This window comes from Branchiostoma belcheri, unplaced genomic scaffold, assembly GCF_001625305.1.
Source record: "Branchiostoma belcheri isolate BF01 breed outbred unplaced genomic scaffold, Haploidv18h27 scaffold55, whole genome shotgun sequence".
Lineage (NCBI taxonomy): Eukaryota > Metazoa > Chordata > Leptocardii > Amphioxiformes > Branchiostomatidae > Branchiostoma > Branchiostoma belcheri.
In genome coordinates this window covers 1896033-1918137 of record NW_017804187.1, presented here as the reverse complement: position 1 = coordinate 1918137, position 22105 = coordinate 1896033, and the positions used below count along the sequence as shown (strand labels likewise).

The 22105-nt window shown below is 42.4% G+C and overlaps 2 protein-coding genes across 2 annotated transcripts in view; one reads left to right on the top strand and one right to left on the bottom strand.

The window, feature by feature from the left end:
• Positions 1-768, bottom strand: part of LOC109481412 — a 5770-nt gene extending 5002 nt beyond the window's left edge. The window contains exon 1 of the mRNA XM_019783966.1: positions 454-768. Coding sequence (XP_019639525.1) covers positions 454-711 — 258 coding nt within the window. The 5' untranslated portion in view covers positions 712-768. The remainder of the gene's footprint in view (positions 1-453) is intronic.
• Positions 769-1567: 799 nt separating this feature from the next.
• On the top strand, positions 1568-20682 carry LOC109481324 (serine/threonine-protein kinase 31-like). The gene is made up of 31 exons (XM_019783857.1): positions 1568-1784; positions 2448-2533; positions 3194-3278; positions 3457-3485; positions 3915-4041; positions 4767-4925; positions 5335-5409; positions 5554-5703; positions 6125-6324; positions 6768-6915; positions 7307-7515; positions 7907-8081; positions 8851-9084; positions 9447-9479; positions 10236-10325; positions 10667-10792; positions 11120-11215; positions 12253-12411; positions 12831-13007; positions 13464-13730; positions 14128-14214; positions 14631-14780; positions 15241-15435; positions 15922-16116; positions 16583-16733; positions 17384-17533; positions 18004-18231; positions 18582-18835; positions 19317-19445; positions 19934-20060; positions 20648-20682. Exons 1-31 carry the CDS (start codon positions 1686-1688, stop codon positions 20680-20682), a joined length of 4425 nt encoding a protein of 1474 aa, XP_019639416.1. The 5' UTR covers positions 1568-1685.
• Positions 20683-22105: the final 1423 nt, after the last annotated feature.

Sequence of the window (22105 nt, the reverse complement as noted above, 5' to 3'; positions counted from 1 at the left end):
GAGGGAGAGAGAGAGAGGGGGGGTAGAAAGGGAGGGAGAGAGGGGGGTAGAAAGGGATGGAGAGAGGGACATAGAAAGAGAGAGGGGTAAGAGAGGAGAGGGAGAGAGAGGGAGGGAGGGAGAGGGAGAGAGGGGGAGAAAGAGGGGTGTGAGAGAGAGAGGGAGAGAGAGGGAGAGGGGGGTAGAAAGGGAGGGAGAGAGGGAGAGAGAGACATAGAGAGAGGGGTAAGAGGATAGGGAGAGAGTGTGAGAGCAAGGGGAGAGAGAAGGAGGGAGAGAGAAAGAGAGGGAAAGAGAGAGGGAGAGAGAGAGTTGTCAAAAAGAAAGCAGCCATGTCGATTTAGCTCAATTTGGTTGTGACATAATATAAATTAGACACTTGCTAAAAGTTGTATATACTTATAAAACTCCACTTAAAATTACATTGTGACAATTAGACTTGCTTCTTTTTACCTGTACTATGTCAGAAACAACGTCTGCCAGCATTTGTGCGGTATCCTCCATTTGTGCGCTATCGTCGCTCTGCTGGTGATCTAACAAAGCGCCATCCTCTTCCAGATCTTCGACGACAATATCGGCGGCAACCTGGCTGCTGTCCCCTCCAGGACCGCTTGTAGGCGTGTCTGGTCGAGCCTGCTTGCTCTTGAGCATCTCTTGCATGATTTCATCCATGGCTGAAACTCGAGCAGGTGAAACATCGGCCTCCTCCATGCCTCAGTTTTCAAGAAAAAGGGTACAACGAGTGGACAAACAAAAAGAAAAAAAGTATGGCGGTTGGTCTTAAAGTTTGCGAACGCGAACGTTCGAAGCCGAACGTTCGAACAGCGTTCCAATGGAACATTCGAACACGACAAGCACATTGTCACATTACAAGTGGCGGGAAATTTGGCAGGAGAATGGTAAAATAAAAAGCCTAAAAGCACGCAAAAAAATACAACAACTCAAAACCCAAACCTCTGCTTGGAGAGTAGGTTGACGGCAAGTCAGCTGAACTATCTAACAAAACAAAAGCTATAAGAAAAGAATACAAAGAAAACCAGAGCTTTCAGCGTTTTTGCAATTTTATGTATTAACGTTGCGTTTCAGTATAAAACGTTTATGGTTGGGTTTTGGTATGAACTTTCTTTTCCCTTTCAAGTCGATTTACCGAAGTATCCGACATCTTCTTGACTTTTCGTTTTTGCTTCGTATGGTCATGGTATGGTTGAGAAAGAGTAACGTTAGCCTCTACCAGGCTTCGGGATAGCCTATGTAACCCAAGCTCCGGGGGGCTCCCTACATAGTCCGCCACCCAACATCGGGGGCCGGCTGGATGTTGGGCGGCCGGCAAAAGCGATTTAATCAGGCTAGCTTCGGGAGGCGGCTGGAAAGAGTAAATCGGCCTAATAGAGAGATAGCATGCCAACAAGGGAGTTGATCGGCCCTTGGCATGTTTTTCTCTTTTGGGCCGATTTCTACTCTTTGAACAGCCTCCTCCCGAAGCCTGGTAGAAAGAGAAAGAGAATTCGGCAATTATCGTGCAAAGTAACGGAAAGAGCCGAGGCATAATTTATTCAAATCGCCTCGTTCCCGCGTCTGTGCACATGTGAAAGTTTGTTCCAGTCGGTCGCCCGTCTTGCGGTGCGTGTTTGGCGCGTCTTTCCAAACTTCTTCCCGCCTTAGAAGCCCCTTCTTGAAGACAAAACATGAGCAGCATGCTGAACTCAGACGTTGGTTCAAGCAACCACAAGGGAACGACAACATACGACGTTTTTGTGGGCGGTCTGCCGGACACAGCTACAGACGTAAGTTCTTGGAAAAAAATCCAACATGGCGGCGCCGAACTTTTTGTTGGAAGGCCGGAAACTCGCAGATGTTGGTCACATTTCGAGGTTTTGCGCCAGTTTTTGAGCTAAACTTGCAAACTAGGGATGGCTAGGAACTAGGTCTGAGTCTGTTGGTGTTTTAGAGACTATTTTGACCCGGAAAGTTAAATATTTGAGTTTTGTTTGCGGAGGACGGGAGGCGTGGTGTTTGCTGTGTGATTGACGCCTCAGACAGACGATATTTTGACACTTTGGCGGGAACGACTTTTTCAGAAACATCTGTGTCGTAGTTCAAGAGTGTTTTTTTTTTTACAAGCTTGGAAAATATCGACTTTTTTCGTTCAGGATTTTTACTCACTGTCCCAGAGATGTTACAGAAGGAATGATGCCTTGTGAGATACTCTAAAATATAATAATTTAAATTATTTTGTGTCAAATTTTTCGCTGCCAATTTTCTCCAACTCAAACTCAGCATAACTTCCAACATAATTTGCTATTGTGCTACTACTTTTATTTCAAGCCATGAAAAGACGCCAGAAATGAAATTTTGATTTTTGCCTTGCCACGAAAATTTTAGATGCAGTAAACTTGTGATTGGCATGTTTTAAAATGTTTCAAATTTTGTGTTTTTATTTTTTTCAGAGGCAAGTCAACACCAGGTACAAAGACTTTGGAGAGATCCACTCCATAGCCTTGATCAAAGGGAAATACCCGGGCACCAAAGTCGCGTAAGTAACTAGTTAAACAATTACAATGACAACAAATCTTATTGCATATTCATACACTCAGTCAGTCTTGAAATGTACAGTTCCTTTGCAAGTCTAATTCAAGCTCAAATACTGGGTATTCAAATTATAATCATTGAAAAGCCTCTATAGTCTATTGAAGGAGTGAAGTATTGTTTTGTCGTCTCTTTCTTTGTGTGTTTTTGTTATCCCATTTCGATGTACACAATTTTTACACATCCTCAGTGCTGCTACTTTTGTCTGCTGTGGTTGCAAAGTGTTGTGGGTAAGGGAGCAAAGTCTGCCATCCCTAACACCCTTGTTTGTAACATGGCGGCGCCTTTATTTACAAAATCATACCGTAGCTTATTGCTTGTAGTTGTGTTGATGTCAAAGAAAGAAAAGTAATACTGAATAGGGAACATACAACTATACTACTGTCCGATATATTGACATAGACATCCAGGAAATAAGATATGCCAAAAAAGCAGTTACTCAAACAACTTTCCAAAATCATACCCAGTTGCTTGAGTAACTCGTTTTTTGGCGTACTGGCCGATCAACTGATACATGTACTAGTGCTATGCTAACTATTACAAGGTTTTCCCTTTTGTTTGCTCATATTTTCTGATGTTGGCAACTGTTTTTTTATTCAATTCCCAGGTTTGTGAGGTACTTCAGTAAGCTGGATGCTGAGAAGGCTGTGCAAGAAACCAATGGGGAGATCTTTGAAGGCAAATTTCTCATGGTCAGTACACAAAATCTGTATACTACTGTATAATGATATCTAGTATACTTCAACTAGTAGCTTGCTTGCATATGAATGTGTACAATGAACCTGTAAATACTGTACATACTTTACCTCATGAATATATTTCAAGTTGAACATACATTGATGAAATTTTATTCTTGTTCTGTTGTTGCAGGTGAGGCGCACTCAGGTTCGGGAACAATCGTAAGTGAAGCCTCACTATTTTGAACCAAATTTTAAATTTTAGTCGCAGGGAATACTAGTATAGTGGGATGTGACAATTCACACATAGCTTTCCTTGTATCGAGAGTGACTGCTCAGCAGGGACCTCCCCAGAAATTTAGGACAGAATGGAGGAGGGTGCGAAATATCGGTAAATTTGACCAAAGAACCCTGGAAAAGGGTGTAAAAACACTAGTTTTAAAAATTAACAGGGTGGAGCTGAGATAAGGACTGGGTGGAGGAGCTCCACTGCTCCATTGTTTAGGGAGGTCCCTGCTGCTGTAAAAAATCTATTGCCAGTAGAGGGTAAACCCTTCATTTATATTGTTGTAAATGCACTCTGATGACCTTTTGAATCATATTTTAAGTACCTGGCATTTTCTTTGAAAGTCCAACTTTATTTTTTTACAGATCTGAGGAGAATAACAACAGGCCTTTGCCAGGAAAAGGCAACTGGAACATGAACAAGGAAAACCAGCGAAGGACTGTCACTGGAACAAATGGGTCTATGGCTGTGGCACAAGGGGGAATTTCCCAGGTATAATGAACCTATAAATACTGTATACATGTTTGTTGTACATAGCAGTGTACAAAATACTTTTTTGAAACAGGTTACCCAGTGGGCAAAAATTAGGTTGCCCATCAGAATTTTAGGTTGCCCCACCTATAAGTTACTACTTTCCTCAAATTAAGTAATGTTACATACATAAGCCTTTGACAATATTTCTAACAGCCTTTAGTCAACTGATACTAGTAGTAGTAGTAGTAGTAATAGCCATTAATACCTAAAATTAAAAAGCATCTGCTGGATACAGTGGTGCAAGCCAAGTGGGCATGTAGTCTAAGCTCAGATCTTGAACAATACATCCTGGCATTCAAGACATTTTTAACAAGGCCTCAATGAAGTTAATGGTAAGAGATTGAATTCTACCATCTCTGATTCCCTGTTGTTTAGTTGGAGGAGACAAGTGAGTGAGTGAGTGAGTGAGTGTGTGAGTCAATGAGTGAGTGAGTGTATGAGTGAGTGAGTGAGTGAGTGAGTCTGTGTGTGTGTGAGTGTGAGAGTGAGTGAGTGAGAGAGAGAGTGAGTGAGTGAGTGAGTGAGTGAGTGTGTGAGTGAGTGAGTGAGTGAGTGTGTGTGTGAGTGAGTGAGTGAGTGAGTGAGTGAGTGAGTGAGTGAGTGAGTGAGTGAGTGAGTGAGTGAGTGAGTGAAAGGGGTTAAGTCTCTGATTCCCTGTTGTTGTTGCTATTTTTTTTGTTTAGCTTGAGGAGAGGCAAGTGTTTGTGACCCAGGTTGAGGATGTCTGCACATTTTGGGGGCAGAACATGAAGGTTGGAGAGAAGATAGTGCAGTTCTCAGCAGAGCTGCAAGGGGTCTGTGCCCAGGGGAGACCTCTCACTACTCCCCCACAGCCCAGTCAGGTTAGTTAACATTTCATACCTCAGGTTAGCTTAGGCAGTAAACATTCACGTCAGGGCTGGAAATACTGGGTGCATGTGCTCCTTGGTGCACTCAAACTTGGAGCTGTGCACCCAGATGTTTTTATAGGTTTACATATGTAAAGATATCTAATGTATACTAGTATACAGTATATTCTTGATAGGTAAATGTCAGAAAAATAATAAGTCTTAGTTTTATAAGATTATTTAATATGGTGCACCCATTTTTTTTTAGATTGGGTGCACCAGTAGTGCTATATTCCCAAAAATGAATTTTGAGCCCTGCATGTTAAAGTTTTTATTGTTACCGTATTGTATTGAGTACAATACGAGATAGCATGATTTACTAAGTTTATCTTGACCAATATCTCTTTCTGTCTTGTCTTTCCAGCTGTATGGTGCTAAGTTTTCAGAAGACCAGCAGTGGTACAGATGCAGGGTCATTAACATGGTATCAGATGATCAGGTAAGTTTTTTCTCTTTTTCATTAAATGTGTATTGCATGGCACATGTTGGCTATTACAAAGGGCTTGCCCTGCAGACAAGACATGACAAGACATGTGTATGGATATAGAGAGATAATAGAGTTAATTCTGTACTTATTTCTCAGGCTTTGGTACAGTATGTAGACTACGGGAACAGGGAGACAGTCCAGTGGCGGGAGATACGCCAGCTTCCCATTGACTTTGCCTCACTACCTCCGTATGCTGAGAGCTACCGACTCTCAGGGATGGTGTCTACTGGTCAGGAACAAGCACAGGTAGGGAGGGGCTGTGTCTGTGTGTGTGTCTGTGTGTGTCTGTGTGTCCCTGTGTCTGTGTGTGTGTGTGTGTGCAGGCCTCAACACACAGAAGAGACCTTCCTCCCATAGCAGGGCATTGCCCACTTGCGGTCGCTGATAGAATGCCTATATGTATGTGTGTGTGTGTTTGTATCTGTGTGTGTGTGTGTGTTTGTATCTGTATGTGTGTGTTTCTGTTTGTATTTGTGTGTATGTGTGTGTGTTTGTATCTATGTGTACAATTTCCCATGCACACAGCACGGCAGTACTTTTCTCAATCACAATTAGAGGGCTAGAAGCTTTGCCTGGTACTGGAATTTTTGTCTGTTGTTACCTACACCACTAAAGGATGCAGAAAAACTATATGGAGCCCTGACCTGTGCCCTCCCCCTTTTTGCAGGGCATTGCCCACCTGAGGTCTCTGATAGAATACCAGGCTGTACAGGTGAAGGTGCGCGCCACACCTGAGGACGGACCAATCGAAGCTGAGGTCATGGTGGACGGGGTCAAGGTCAGCCAATCCATGGTGGAGAAAGGGTTCATAGGTCAACGACCTGTGAAACAGCCCCCTGCGAAACACAGTCCCGAAATAGTGGACAGGTAGATGTCAAACTTTTTGTATTTTTCTCATTCTTATCACTTTAATTTGAATATCGTACATTTTTGCCACACTTAGCATGGCTAAGTACAGGTCACAACTAAACAAGATGAACAGATACAGTTAACAAAAGAAAACTTTTCGTTAAAGTCAGAAAGCCCTAGAATGGCTAAGCTTGGACTCAAATTTGAGAGATTGTGGGTTTGATCCCTGGCATTCCCAACTAGATGCTGTGTCATAGGGAAAGTTACTTTACACAACTTTCCTCACTCCACCCAGGTGTAAAGCGGGTACATGACTTTGGCTGGGGAGGTAAAAGACATTGGAAGGAGAAGGATGGGCTCCGCCTACCAATACCGTACCCTAGACACAGCGGATTAACAACCCACTGCCCCTACAGCCTAAAAAAAGGCTTAGGAGCTAACTTAACATTTATCTTTCCCAGGGTGATGGCAAAGGGAGACACCGGTATAGCTAGCCGTGACAGAGAAGCACTGGACCAGCTACAGACCCTAAAAGCCAAGCTTGGAGACATGGAGGGTCGCATCAAACTATTCGTTCAAGAGAGACACAATCTTCAGGACCAAATAAATGTTGGTATTGTTTTTGCTCTGTTCCTTCTGATTCTCCAAACACATAGGGTCAATGACCTGGACCAGGTATCTGTCACTATGGTAACTGGTGCTGTAGCACACACCCTGTGGTTGTTATGTTGCATGATGCAGAGTTGAAAGGATTAAAGCATTACCTATATATTATAATGTCTTTGAGTAAAAATAGATGAAGCAGTAGATAGTTACACTAGACTATGTGAAGGTAAATATTCATTTGCATTTGCAAAATTAATAAATGTTATATTTCTAGTTACATTTTATTTCCAGTTCAGTTTGGTTGATATATACTGCCTGGTATGTCACGGAATTGCTTGTCTACAATGTATGTTCTTGTATATATACACTAACATGTTACTGTTTTTGACTACAGAAGCAACACAAGCTGCTGCAGCTCCAAGTCCAGGAGATCCAGGAGAAAGAAAAGAGACTGGAAGAAGCACAGATCCAGCTACAGGAGAGAGACGCAGCCCTGGTACAGCTGAGGACGGACATCTGTGAGAAGGACAGACTGATAGAGAACAGCCTCTCACACCAGGTACAGGCCGTCTCAGCGCAGGTGAAGAAAGTACAAGTCAGCAGGTGAGGTCAACTTAACCTTATCATGAAAGTTCATCTATGAGGACAAAGAGATCAAATTTTCAACGACCATTGTCACCTTCGTCATTAGTTCTCCTTATGAAGACAACAGTGGTCATTGTAAATTTGATCTTTGTCCTTGTGGAATAAAGTTCAACTTTGTACTACAATTCAATATTGGAAAGTCCTTGAAATTGTTTGTTTAAAAGGTACACTAGTGCAACTAATCTGAAAATAAATGTTAGTTAAGTCCTTGGTTTTACGAGAACGTACTTTTCTGATAAAGTGAAGAAATCATTGAAATCATTTATGTATGTTCAGTGAGCTAAAACTGGATTGAGATCAGTTTCACTTTCATTTTAATGTTATAACTGTCACTGTTTCACTTATCCAGGAAAGAAATGCCGGTGGAGCAGGATGTCCCTGACCCCATCCAGCAGGCCATCACCATGGTAACAGACAAAACACAGCGGATTGGCCCTGCCGACATCCAGACTGTGGTGAGGGTGTCAGAAGCACTGGGGAAACTCAAGGGACTGCAGGAACAGATCAGCTCATGTAGTCAGGAGGTAAAAACTAAATTGGAATTTAACCTAACTACATGAACGTCCGTGAATAGTTTCATCAGGTTGGTAAGTCACTGAATAAAGAGACTCTTTTTTACACAATTGTCTTTTATTCAGCCGACGTTTCCGTGACCGTCTGTGGCTTTGCTACAGTTTGCATTTACAGCCGAAGCACACTGGGCCATCCCTTCTCTTCTAAGTTTGTGGGATTCTTTTATGTGCTGCAGTTTGGGGCTTGAAGCTAACGTATGAAGCTTACTCTTACTGCATCATTCCTCTAGCAGCCCTTTCACTGGTCAGAAAGAAAAGGTGCAGAGGTGGACCCAGGATAAACTGAAAACAATCGAGAGAGACACTCGCAAACAGTGAATTGGAGTTGGAAGAATGAACCAGCTGTAACACTCTTAACTTTGTGTGAGAAGGCACTGGGTTTTTTTAGTCTAACTGTGCATTTTCCTGCAGGATGAAACTCTGACCACCCTGATATCTGCGAGGAACGATGCGCATTGCGACGCCCACACCGCGATCACAGAGTGTATCCAGGAGATGCACCACAAATATGTGACAAACCAGGTCTAATTAGTCTAATGAAGTCAACCATGTGTTTTTTCCTGCAGGATGAAACTCTGACCGCCCTGATATCTGCGAGGAACGATGCGCGTTGTGACGCCCACACCGTGATCACAGAGTGTATCCAGGAGATGCCCCAGAAATATGTGACAAACCAGGTCTAATTAGTCTAATTAAGTCAACCATGTGTTTTTTCCTGCAGGATGAAACTCTGACCACCCTGATATCTGCGAGGAACGACGCGCGTTGTGACGCCCACACCGCGATCACAGAGTGTATCCAGGAGATGCAGAGTCTTCCGCTCCACTCTCGTCTCTCTTCTCTCCAAGACACGGTCGTGAGCATCGAACAGACCTACCAGAAATATGTGACAAATGAGGTGAAGTTTGTCGGCAAGGCTAGCACCGAGACGTTCCAGTCTTTCATGGAGTGGCGTGTACGTGTCTGTTATTACTGTTATTTTGTCCGTCTGTCTGTATGTGTTTCTGCATATTTGTCAGGGCTGGAAATTCTGGTGAATGTGCAGCTTTGTGAACCAAAATTTGGAGCTGTGTGCCCAAATATTTTCGTAGGTTTCCTAGGTAAAAATGTTACCTAAAAATCAGATACTCACCCCATCACACATTGACAGTAAAGCGGGGATTGTTATTTTTATTTTTCCAAATGTATAAGTCTTTTTTTTTCCGTTTTCTTTTTTTCCTTTACAAGAAACCCTAATTAAAATGCTTGCAATTCCACAACTGCCTGCAAGGTGTCCCCACTGCATGAAACCAAAACAAACTTTTCCTCTATCCCCAGGGTCTACCTATGGCCTACAGAGTAACAAAACTGGTAAGCCAGGTGCCCTTTTGGACAAGACACAACAATAAGCTTAATCTTACCACGCACCCGTCTGAAAAGCTATATTCCTCAAGTCTAGTTCAGTCTCTCTCGTCTAGTGAAACTATGTACTGTATGTCAGGTATAACTGATAGAAGGTCTAAGGCCATACAGATATGATTATATGGATGACATCCTCTGGGCACACCAAAACTGATGCAAACGTGCAAAAAAATGGATAAAAAAAGTTGCCTTCATTATGAAATCTGAGTGGTCAGAAAGGTTGAACACACAAATGATTGAACACACAGCATGGTATACCAAAAAGTAGATTCTTACACATCTTCTTTCATTTTGGAAGATTTTGTGGTGCTTTGCTTCCTTTGGCATCTTGTTTTTTCATCCTTTGGCTTTCTACAAGTACCAAAAGAAATAGTATGGTCACAAACGTTGTCTGGGTTGTGTGGCAAAACGGTAGTCGGCTCAGAACCAAGAGGTCTTGGGTTTGAATCCTGACAAGTCACCAACCTTGTGCCTTTGAAAATGGCACTTTCTTCACTTCGCTCAGGTGAAGATGAGTATGCCAGGATGATCATTATCATGATTGTAGGCATTGAAGGAAAACCAACCAAAACAACCAAAATTTCTAGGAAACTGGCGAAATTGTTAGACGAGTGGATGTCATACATATAATCAAGTCAGTGTGGCCTAACGGTGAATCAGGTTTTGCTTGTCTTGTGTTGATGTGCATATTTTTGATATGTGCAGACCCAGAAAGTCCAGAACCTCCAGTCTCTGCGCAGAGCAACCAACCAACACTGTAAGGAGGTGTGCCAGGAGTTACAGGCAGTGGTGCAGGTAAGGAGATGTCTGTGAAATAAAAGCACTGCAAAGTATTGCATGTACAGTACAATTTCCTATGTTCAACCGATCACAGTTGTATGTGGGGTCGTGTGGCGTATCCAGTGCTCGCGTATCGGCAGAGTGCTCGATTCAGAACCAAGAGGTCCTGGGTTCGAGTCCTGACATGCCACCGATCTTGTGCCCTTGGGATAGGCACAACTTTCTGCGCTTAACTCAAGTGAAAATGAGTATTGTTGATATAACTTGAGTTTGCTGTCACCATGTCTAGTCATGAATGTTTCCTCAATTTAATAAAGATGATGTAACTTGTTAAACACACACATCCTTTTTTTCAGTTCCTGAGCAGCCTGTTGACAGGAGAGACAGGTAACGACGTGGAGACAGGCGCTGCAGGGTCAGACCTGGCGGAGCTGCTTTCTGATTTTGGCCAGGTCATGCAGCAGGAGCTGGCAGATGCACAGGTACCTTACAAAACCCCAGTATCACTTCAACCTAATGTATTATGTTTACCGAAGGAAAACATATCATTTTTGCTACATTTCCTCTTCTTCTTCTCCAAGGCAATAAGGTCAATGACCTGAACCAGATGTCCGTCACCATGGTAACTAGTGTTGGGGTACATCATGTTGCAATTTTATAGCAGGAGGGATTTAGACTCCTGTCACCATAGATATATGAATGTGTTTTAGTAAGATTTATTAAAACAGCAGACCATATGCGAAGGTAAATATTGTGTATTTGCTTTGCAAATGTTACTTGTGTATTTTTGTTAAACAACCAATAAACAGGTGGAGGAGGGAGCTGACCTGAAGCTGATGACAGCTGTGGTGAACATGCTGCTGAACGACCTACGGGGGGAGATGGCAGACATACACAAACTACAGGTACGTACAATATACTGTGACTTAAAGGTTAGATCCTCTTGTGCGTAGTGGCGCATCAGGTACTTCTTACTGGGAAAAGTTAGAGCAGGCAACAAACTACTGCAAGGTACTGCAGACATCCATAAACTACAGGTACTTACTTACTGCGACACCGAAAAGTTGAATCTTCCCGTGTATAGTGGCAGGTCAGGCAACAAACTACAGGTACTGCATAGTTTGTAACTTGTTTGCTGTACTATGAAGGTTCTGAGATCTTGTTGTGCCTTTGGGAAGTACATTTTATGCTTATTTCTTGTAAACGAATACCTAGCTTCGGTTAGGGACATCCACTTCTTCTTCTTCTTCCGTTAATGTCCGGCTGCCGTCACTCCGACAATTACTGACATGTTTAACGGGTCAAAGGTCACCATATACTAATATGTGATTTAGGCAAGGTTTGACACCTTCGAAGCGAAGGTCGCCAGGGATGGAGACTGTATAATGTCTTCAGGCAGTGAGTTCCAGTCTCTGATCGTTCGAGGGAGGAAGGAGTAGAAGCGGTAGGTCGGTGTCGGCAGGGCAGCTGCTGGTACTGCTGACTGTGTCCTCTGCGGCGCCTTGTGTTACTGGCAGGGAGGGGGTTCAGTGAGTCACAACTCACACAGGCAAGACCATGCTGCATTTTGTACAACATGGCTAGTCTGCTGTTACGGCGTCGAGCCTGGAGGGACAACCACTGGAGCTGGTCTATCATTGCAGAGACACTAGACGTGTTTCTGTAACGGTGAAGTACAAAGCGTGCAGCTCTGCGCTGGATCTTCTCAATTTTGAGGATTTCACTTAAATGAATAAAGCTGGAGGGTCCCGTGTTTGAGAAGAGCCACACCTTGAGCACGTTAAACATCCCAGCGCTATCATGGAAAATAGTAGGGGTCCTGAATTGTTCAAACCTCACAGTGGTACAAACAGTACAATTCAGGTTGAGACTTGGGTGTAATCAATGTTAGATGGAGACTAAGCCATCCCAACCGTGCTACTATTTTTATGTTTTTTTTCAGGGTCTGCTAGCGCGTAATGTGAAGTGCCGTGATGACATGACTCGCTGGCTGACCTCCCAGCCAGACCTGGAGCCCCTCAGGCAGGTGAAGAAGGAGATCAGAGCGATCAAGTCAGAGATAAGGCACAAGATGGCCGACAAACAGGACCTGGAGGAGGAGGTAAGAACACACTCATTCACACACGCACTCACTCTCTCACTCATTCACACATGCACTCACTCTCTCACTCACTCACTCACATTTACTTGACATTTTTGAAGGAAAACATGTTGTTTTTGCTCTGTTTCTTCTTCTTTCCTTCGAAACACATTAGGTCAATGACCTGGGCCTGACATCTGTCACCATGGTAAATGGTGCTGTAGCAAACACCCTGTGGTGTTGGGATACATTATGTTGCAAGTTGCGGGACTGTGTCAGACTATGTCACAGCATATATATTTTGTTAAAATAATGTGTTGAGTAAGAATAAACATATTGTTGTTTGCTGGGATACACTATGTGAAGGCAAACATTATGTATTTGCTTTGCAAATGTTACCTTTAAGTTTCTAAGTTTACATTTTATTCACCCACCTGCAGGGTGTTACAGGTGCGCAGCTGCAGCAGGTGGAGCTGCACCTGATGGACCTGAGAGAGAAGATCCAGGTGGCATTCAGCCGGGAGCATCAGCTACTGGGAGAGGCAGCCACACACGCCGGGTCACACTTCCCAGAGCTGCCCCTTCTGTATCCTGAACTCAACCTGGGGACTTTCATGGTCAGTGTGTGTGTGTGTGTGTCTGTGTGTGTGTGTGTACTTGCGTGTGTTAGTGTGTGTGTGTGTGTGTGTGTGTGTCTGTGCATTGCATTGCCATACATGCTATTCTGCAATTTTTGTCTGTAGGACTGGAAAGGTTGCAGAGCAGTGTGGGTAAAGAGATGAAGTCTGCCATCTCTTATTTCTTGCCTTGTCTGTATTATAGAATCATTCTGCAAGCCTTCTGTTTCCAGTCTCCACTTTACAGAAGAATGTCCTTGATAGCTACAATGTATAAGAATCATCACTTCAAAACTATATCTTCTTTGGATTTGGTAGGACTTCAATTATGTAACCAGTGTATCTTGTTAAATTTCGTTTGACTACTCAATGAAAAGTGGATAATAGACTGAGTATTTCATGAATAAACAAAGTCCCACTCAATCAATCAATCAATCAATCCATGTTGTGTTCCAGGAGAGTGATGGGCTTGTGAAGGTTGGATGGGAGCTGGACCACTACAACATGTCCCCAGTCCCCCTAGCGCTCACCAAGGGAACTGCACCCTACTCTGCCGCAGTCCTCACCACTTTCAACCACAAGCCGGTGGTGATAAAGGAGTACATGATCGAAGGAGGCGAGGGGTGGGAGAGAGCTAAGAAAACCGTCTTGGCGAGGGCTAAGGAGTTCCATAGTTTCAAGCATCCTAGTCTTATAGCTGTGGAGGCTGTCTTCTTCAGTAAGGTGGGAATGTCTTAAGTTGTTACTTCACTCCAAGGAAGTTATTATGTTTACCAAAGGAAAACATATTGTTTTTGCTCAGTTTCTTCTTCTTCTCCAAACCAATAAGGTCAATGACCTGAACCAGATGTCTGTAGCCATGGTAACTAGTGTTGGGTTACATCATGTTGCAACTTTATAGCAGGAGGGATTTAGACTGCTGTCACCATACAAATTAATGTGTTTGAGTAAGAATTAACAGAGCAGACCATACATAAAGGTAAACATTATTAATTTGCTTTGCAAATGTTACTTTTCTAGTTTTGTATGTATCATTGCTTCTATATGTTTTATGTTTTTGTGCCAATGAAACAAGGAGGTAAACAAACATGACTAAAAAGCAGTTGTTGTGTTTCTATAGACCATGAGGCAGATGTATGTGCAGATGCCGTATTACCTGGGGTCCAGCCTGATAGAGCTACAAGACTCCAACCCTCTCAACAACATGGTATGTAGTCTTCTTTTATGTGTAGAAAACGACAATGGGGGAGGGTCTTATAATTGAATGGCATCAATGGCAGTGTTAGAAATACCCATCTGCATTTTACAGAGATTTACAATATTGCAAAAGAAAAATCTGCAATTTTGCATTATTGAGAAGGTTGTAGTATGTGTAGGCTTGTGTATTTGTACCTCACACAATTGTTATGCCAGTAAGTTGAATATTATAGTATTAGAGATAGAAAGTTAGATTAGTAGAACGTACAGTGTAGAACTTCATGTTAGCATATAATTTTATACCACTCCTCAATACATTCTGCACTCATTGTTCTTGTCATCAATGTCTGTCTGCAATTAGCCTTCGGGCATGAACTTGCAATAAAACTATTATATTAATATAATATAATATGTTTCTCTATTTAGGAGACCTTCCTGGTGTTGAAGGGAGTACTGGAAGGGTTATACCATTTGCACAGTAGGGGTGTGTGCCATGGTGCTGTCACCCCTCAGTATGTACTTGCACCAGGCCGGACAGAGGGCATCCTGGACAACTATGACTTCGCCAAGACGGCGGTAGGCATCTTATTCAGTAGTTATAAACTTTGAGCTTAGTTCCAACACAGAGTGAACTGACCAAAAATTTTTGGTCGATATTGTCAACCTTCGTCAGATGTAGCATATTATTAACGTATTCAAGTTTGATATAATGGTTTCTGAACAGTTTTCAGTGTGATCCATACTTCCTAAATTCTGAATAGTGCAAGTAAAATTTGTCTGGTGGAGGTAATGTTTCTTTCATTGTAGTGTAGGTACGCTGAAAGAAGTTCTTCCCTGCCAGTCCTGTGCTGTTGTTTTTCACAGATGTTTAAAGAGGATTCAGAAAAAATCAGAAGTGCCTTTAAAAAGCCATCAAAATACAAGATGAATGAAGAAAATAACAAAAACAATTTAGTATGAATCAATTATGAAAATATAAATGTGCTTTAAAAAACTGTCAAAACAACCAATACTAAGTTTGTTTCACCCACCACAGACACAGCGTGTAGCCACACCGTACCAGACCCCCAACGGCCTGAGTTTCGTCCCTCCTGAGGTTGGGAGAGGTGAGCCGGCATCAGCTGCCTCTGACATGTACCAGTTTGGTGTGCTGGTACTGTGGATGTGTCATCCCACTAACAGTTTCAATAGCACAGATGCTGGAGTGCCAAGCCTCAAGGACATCAGCTTGGTGAGTTAAAAAGATGCTTAATTGGATAGTGAGTATGAGTCTTCTGAAGAAATTGTGGTCTTAGGGTTTTCAACTCAACAAAAGTTGAGTGGAAGCTTGATCAAAGTCAAGAAAGGTAAGTAAGTAAGTACATGTAAGTAAGCACAGTCAAATCTGTACAAGTAACTACATCTTGGTGAGTGTGATCTTTGGCATGGAGGGCTTGTAGATAGGGTTGTTGACTCAGAATCTGAAGGTTCAGGGTTTGAATCCTGGCAATCCCTAAGTGTTGTGTACTTGAGGCAATGAAACCACTTTATCTCTTAGATAATTTTCCCCATTGACAAAAACATCAAAAGTCTTGTCTATGGTGACCACCTGTCTACATATCACCAGATTTTATCCATGAGTGCTCATCTTGGACAATTTTATTTGTGCCACAAACTTTTCTGAATATCCAGTAATTGTGCTGTATCTTTCTTTCTTTCCTTCACTATTTTGCCCCAGGCTGCTGAGCATAGAGAGTTCCTCCCCCGACTGCTGCAGGCCAACAGTACTGCCAGACCCTCAGCCGAGACCCTTCTCCAGCTCAAGTTCTTCAAGGAACCTCCTGCAAAACTCCCACCGCCGATCGAACACAAGAGCCCTGCCCTTCTTCCCAGTCTGGTCCAGGATTTGGGCAGTAGCCATGTAGCAGAGGAGGTAGGAAGTTCTTGGACTAACAATGTACAACTTACTTAACTACTGTATTAATTTTGTTGTTATGTGTACTGAAGGAAAGCATATTGTTTTCGTTCTGTTTCCTCTTCTTCTTCATCAAACAAATAAGGTCAATGACCCGAATCAGATGTCTGTCTTCACAGTAACTAGTGTTGGGTTACATCATGTTGCAATTTTATAGCAGGAGGGATTTAGACTCCTGTCACCATATATATGAATGTATTTGAGCAGACCATGTGCGAAGGTAAACATTATGCATTTGCTTTGCAAATGTTACTTTTCTAGTAATATGTATTAATTTTGGTGCCTTGTATTTGTTTATATATAATGTCACCACCTCCTCCTTTCTCGATGATGTCGAAAAGCGGCCTGCCCATCAAACTAGCATTCCAGAATAAAGAAAAGTATTCATTCATTCATTCATTCATTCATTAATTCTTTCATTCAGAGCACACGACATGACCTGGCAGCTACCAGCCTGACAGACCAACCATCTCCAACTGTAGCAGCAACCAAGGCAGCCTACACAGCTCCAAGTCTGGGTACTTCACTGCCAACTGCTAGTGAAGCCCCAGTAGCTTCTCCTAGAGCTGCACCAGGTTAATGTTTAGATATGTTTATTAGGAACTCCACCAGTAAAAAAACAACTGTTTTACAGTTCTTTACTACTCTTTTCTGCTATACATTGTAGATGCTTTCCCAAACGTACAATACAACGACACCTGTGCTGCAGTGCAATGTAGACCAGTCAGAATTGCCCTGAGGAAGGTGACAGATGGTCACCGAAATGTCGGCTGTGAATAAAACACTTGGTTGTGTAAAAGAGTCTCTTTACTCAGACAGACTGTTGTTTACATGAGCATGAGTTTCTGGATATAATGTGTGATGGCAGGGTGTTGTATGGTGGAAGACGAAACACATTTTATCTCAAATTGTACCCTCTATAGCAATGAACGAAATGAACTCTTTTACGTAGCCTCCAAATTCTACCCAAACTTTCACACATATACAATTGAAAAGAAAACTACTCTCCTCTTAACATCCAAAAACCCACAAATTACAGAAAAAGTGCCGTGGGATCCTTTTGTCTTCCTCTGTCTTCAAAAAAGAAGTCAAACCCAGTAGTTTCTTAATAGTTATCAGTAGTTCTATGTGTACTAATTAACTGTTTTTATACCAAAATGTTTCTTCTGTTCATGCAATTAGCCCTCGGGCATGAATTTGAAATAAAACTTTCTGTATGTTTCAGGCCTTCCCCAGCCCCTGAGTCCTGTATTAAAGGACCGTCCTGCCTCCTTGATCAGACCAGCCTCTCCGCTGCTTGCCTCCAGCCTCAGTAGTGAGAGATCAACACAGGTCAGCCCTGTCTCTGACACTGCAGCAGTCATCAAGGAAACAGGTGAGAAAATTGTTGACTCTGTATCTGCTCATCTAGGTGAATATATACATCATGCTATACAAAAGAGAAACCGTGTCATAATGTGAAATATTCCGTTATAACATGTACATGTATTGAATGATAAGGTTAGATTAGTACCTGACCTTATGATGAGTACTCTAGTAGAAGAAGTTTATAGTTATTGTTATTTGCCATATATTACTTTGTGCCCAATGCAATTGTTGCACAATAAACTTAGACTTGACTTCATGAAGGTAAGACCAAGTACAGTAGGGGCATAGTCATTAGATAGCTTTAAACAATGTTTAGAGTTAGATGTTCAAGTGTTAGGTGTAACAAGTCGATCGGTGTAATGTAGCCAGCTGCCTCCACGCCGCGTGCCTGCGAAGCTGGTGTGTTATGCCGAAAGGCGGTTATACCGGCTATACAGATACAGATAGACATCCAGGTAACAATATTTCCTTGTGTAGGTGAGAAGATTGTGCCAAACTCACCTGGTATGGCAAAGGAAGAAGCTGACAGCAGTGCTGGGCAGAAGAAATCTTGCACAGAAGGAGAGAAGGTCCCTGGTCTGTCGCTTGCGTCTCAAGAAATCCTGAAGCAGCAGCAACTCAACATCTTGAAGGAGAAAGGGGCAAACGTTCTGATCCAGTACGGGGTCTCATCACCTGATGTCACACTCACAGACTCAGAACCAGGTCAGAACTATGTAGTGTTAAGGCAACTGTCTCTGACCACACTGTACCAGAGACAAATCAAGCTATGTAGAAACCTTGCACTATTTGTTTCAAAATGTGCCCAAGGACACAAGACAGAGGCAAATGGCAAGCTACCATCAAGCCCCAGCATCTGTGTGCAAGCATGTCTAACCCTCGTTACAGGGAACAACAGACGATAAACTGGATAGAAAGAGGGAGAGTTCTAGCCAGCCTCCATTTTTCTGTCATTTGACATTTCTTTCCTAGTCTGACCCAGTGAGGCTTTAACTTTTAACATGTAACGACTAACACAGATAAACTTTTATGATAATATATTTCTTGTTCTTCAGCATCCAACCTGCCTGCTGACTCTGACACCCCTGAAACGTCCCTAGACTCAGCTGTACCCCCCTCTACACCCCCCACGGCCAGGCGTTTGACATCAGTGCTCACCTCTTCCATGCGGGCCTCCATGGAGGCTGCCTACCAGTCCCTCGGTCTGATGATGTCACCCACGAAGAAGTCCTCTAACTCCAGCCAGCTTTCGTCTACATCGGGTGGGAACAGCAGTGTGTCAGGCTTGGAGGAGAGCCCAGCTACAGAGGTGAGTGTGGAAGTCTTGGCATGATGTCGTCTTGCTGCTTGCATTATTAAATTATCTCTTTATGGGAGTGTGGTGTTGTTGTGGTCTGTCTGTCTGTCTGTGTGTGTGTGTGTGCGCGCACATGCATGCGTGTGTGTCTGTGTTTGAGTGTGTGTGTGCTTGTGTGTATCAGAGAGAGAGAGTGTGTGTTTGTGTGCTAGCTTGTATGTGTCAGTCTGTGTGTGTGCTTGTGTACATTTATGTGAGTGTGTGTGTTTCCAGAGACAGACAAACGTTTTCCATCCTAGCCATGTTGCAAGATCAGATTAAGGGTCAGGGGGCAGCATGTACAGTATTTGTGTGTGTCGCCACAGATCTGCTATGATCTGCTAGTAACACTTGATGTCAGGAGAAATACATTCACAGTACTGATGTTAAGTAGTCCAGCAAATGATGACTGCAGATGAAGTAGATTGACCGTAGCATGTTTTTCTCCATACAGTCCACAGACCTGGAGGTATCCATGGCAGCTACCAGTTCCCCAGCCTCACTCTCCCCTCCCCCCTCTCCTCTTCGGACAACACCAGAAATGGTGGAACAACAGTCCTTCTTCAAAACATCACCAGAGATCGTCGAGCAACAGTCATCGCTGAAAACAGCCCCAGAGAAGGTGAAACAACAGTTCAATTCAATTCAATTCTTCATTATTATGTTTACCGAAGGAAAACATATTGTTTTTGCTACATTTCCTCTTCTTCTTCTGTTCCAAACACTAACCTCTGACCTGGCCAATGACCTGATTTGTTGACATCTGTCACCATGGGAACTAGTGTTGGGTTACATATTGTTACATAGTAGGAGGGATTTAGACTCCTGTCTGACCATATATATGAATGTATTTGAGCAGACCATGTGTGAAGGTAAACATTATGCATTTGCTTTGCAAATGTTACCTTCTAGTTATACAGACATACCTACATTGCAGACATATATATGGATCATAGTGTTGCCTGAAAAGCAGTTCGAAAGCTCTAGGTGAGAGAACTTTGTTGTGTTGGACCAAAAGTTTTAACTTTAAACATGTAACTACCAACACAGATGAACTTTCTGATTCTACAGTTGTCCCCCCTGAGAGTTGGACTGGGCAGTCTGTCCTCCCAGCTGAAAGGCAGCCTGCCATCTTCCTACTACAGTCCTAACGGTGACATGTCAGCCACGGTGACTGATACACGACTGGATGGGCCTGGTGGGTGCGATAATAAATTCACTTTATGTTCACGGTAGCAAAAGTTCACGGTCTGAGAAAAATGGATATGTTCATGGAACTATATACTCACGGTGGCGACAGGTGCAGGAAAAAGAAAGTCCAGGAATTATTTGTTAACTGTAATGAGAAAGTTCACGGTACAGAAGTGACAGTGAAAACAGTGAACATAACAGTACAGTTAAAAAATCAGGAATTACAATATGTTTTAGGACATAGGGATTTTCTTATAAAGAATGAGCACTTCAAATTCTCTCATGTTTCTCTCTTACGTTTTATTTCATTCAAGGACCTTGTAGAAATGATTCAGATCAACATATATAGGGGAATTCATGAATTTAAGGATTGCATAGTCTCTTATTTCTTGTTTACAATTTTAACATTGTTCGAAAGACATAAAACATCTTAGCTGGCCATCTCGGTAAAATTGGGTAACATGGAATTTGGAAAGTCCAATTCTTAACATTATTTTCTGACAGAGGGTTAAGCCACTGATATATAAGTTGATGTACATGTATGTACAGTGAAACTAAACAGTTCACATGATTTTATTTTTCCATATTCTGCAGATCACTGTGATGGAACAGAGCAGGAGCCACTCTGAACCCTTACATGAAAAAACTTGAGAAAACAGCTACCTCAAGGCTCAATGGTTACCAACACTGCAGTACATGTTTGTACCTTGAAGCACAAGTCATCGACTAAGTCCTTATGTTGTTCTTAAACTTCTTGTTTCTTGTAGATCTGAGATGAAAGTCTTTTGCGGCAGAAGAGATAAAAAACGTTACGTATAGCTATGTTGAGATATGTTCATGACTTTTAAGTGATGCATACATGTTAGTTATTTTTATACTTCATGGAGTACATGTAGAACTTTTCTGTTGTAGTTTTTTAACTTAAAAGAAAACATATTCTATAACAGATGAGAAAATACCTTTGGTACAAAAGACTATTTGACCAGATGAGATAATACTTTTGTTACAAAAAACTGTTTCAACAGATCAGAGAATATACTTTTGGTACAAAAGACTATTTGAAACTAAATACACACAACAAAGTTTGCAAAGTTTCTAAAGCTTGTTAACAAGTCATCATCTTTTCAACAGGTTCCTTTGCAACTGTTTCCCCTTTATACGTTGATAGAGGTATACGATACACTGTTCAATCATGTTGATTTGTAACACAAGTACAAAGTTCTATTTGTTATGTAGATGGCAACAAAGTAGTAGTTTAGACACTGTTTACCAAAGCTTTACCAAAGAAAGTCTACTGAAAGTTGGCACAATCATGATGTTTAAAGACAGCCTTGTCCATTGCCAGTTGGCAGTATGCCCACCTCTACAATCATGGGAAGTAACAAGAAGCATTAAAGCTAACGTTCTTGATTTTGGCATGTGTTGTTTGGTGTAATTTGCAATGCTGGCCCCCTGCTGTAGTGATTGCACAACTGTGTGACCCAAGGGCTAGGAAATAGAAATGTGTGCTGCCATATGCGACCATGCTAATACTTCCAGTTGCTGGAGGGCCTAAACGAATTGGCACAGTTCTGGATACCAAGCATCTGGATATGTGTGGACTATCCAGGTCCGTGCCTGAACATGGTTCTGGATAAAGCAAGGTTCTAGATACACATGTACTATCCAAGGCTTTCTGTGAGCACGGTTCTAGATTAAGTACGGTTCTGGATAAAGCATGGTTCTAAATAAAGCATGGTTATGGATAAAGCATGGTTCTGGATACAGCACAGTTCTGGATAAAGCATGGTTCTGGATAAAGCACAGTTCTGGATAAAGCATGGTTCTGGATAAAGCACGGTTCTAAATAAAGCATGGTTCTGAATACAGCACAGTTCTGGACCAGGTAAAGCATGGTTCTAGACCAAGCACTGTAATACGTTATGGTTACACCACCTCCCAGAGCCCCAAGCAGGCTAATGAGCGATAACGAACGCTCCCCAGACACAATCTGTCAACACAGTTTCCACCTCTGTGCTTGACAAGTTCCATATTTTCTTTTCTCAAATCCAA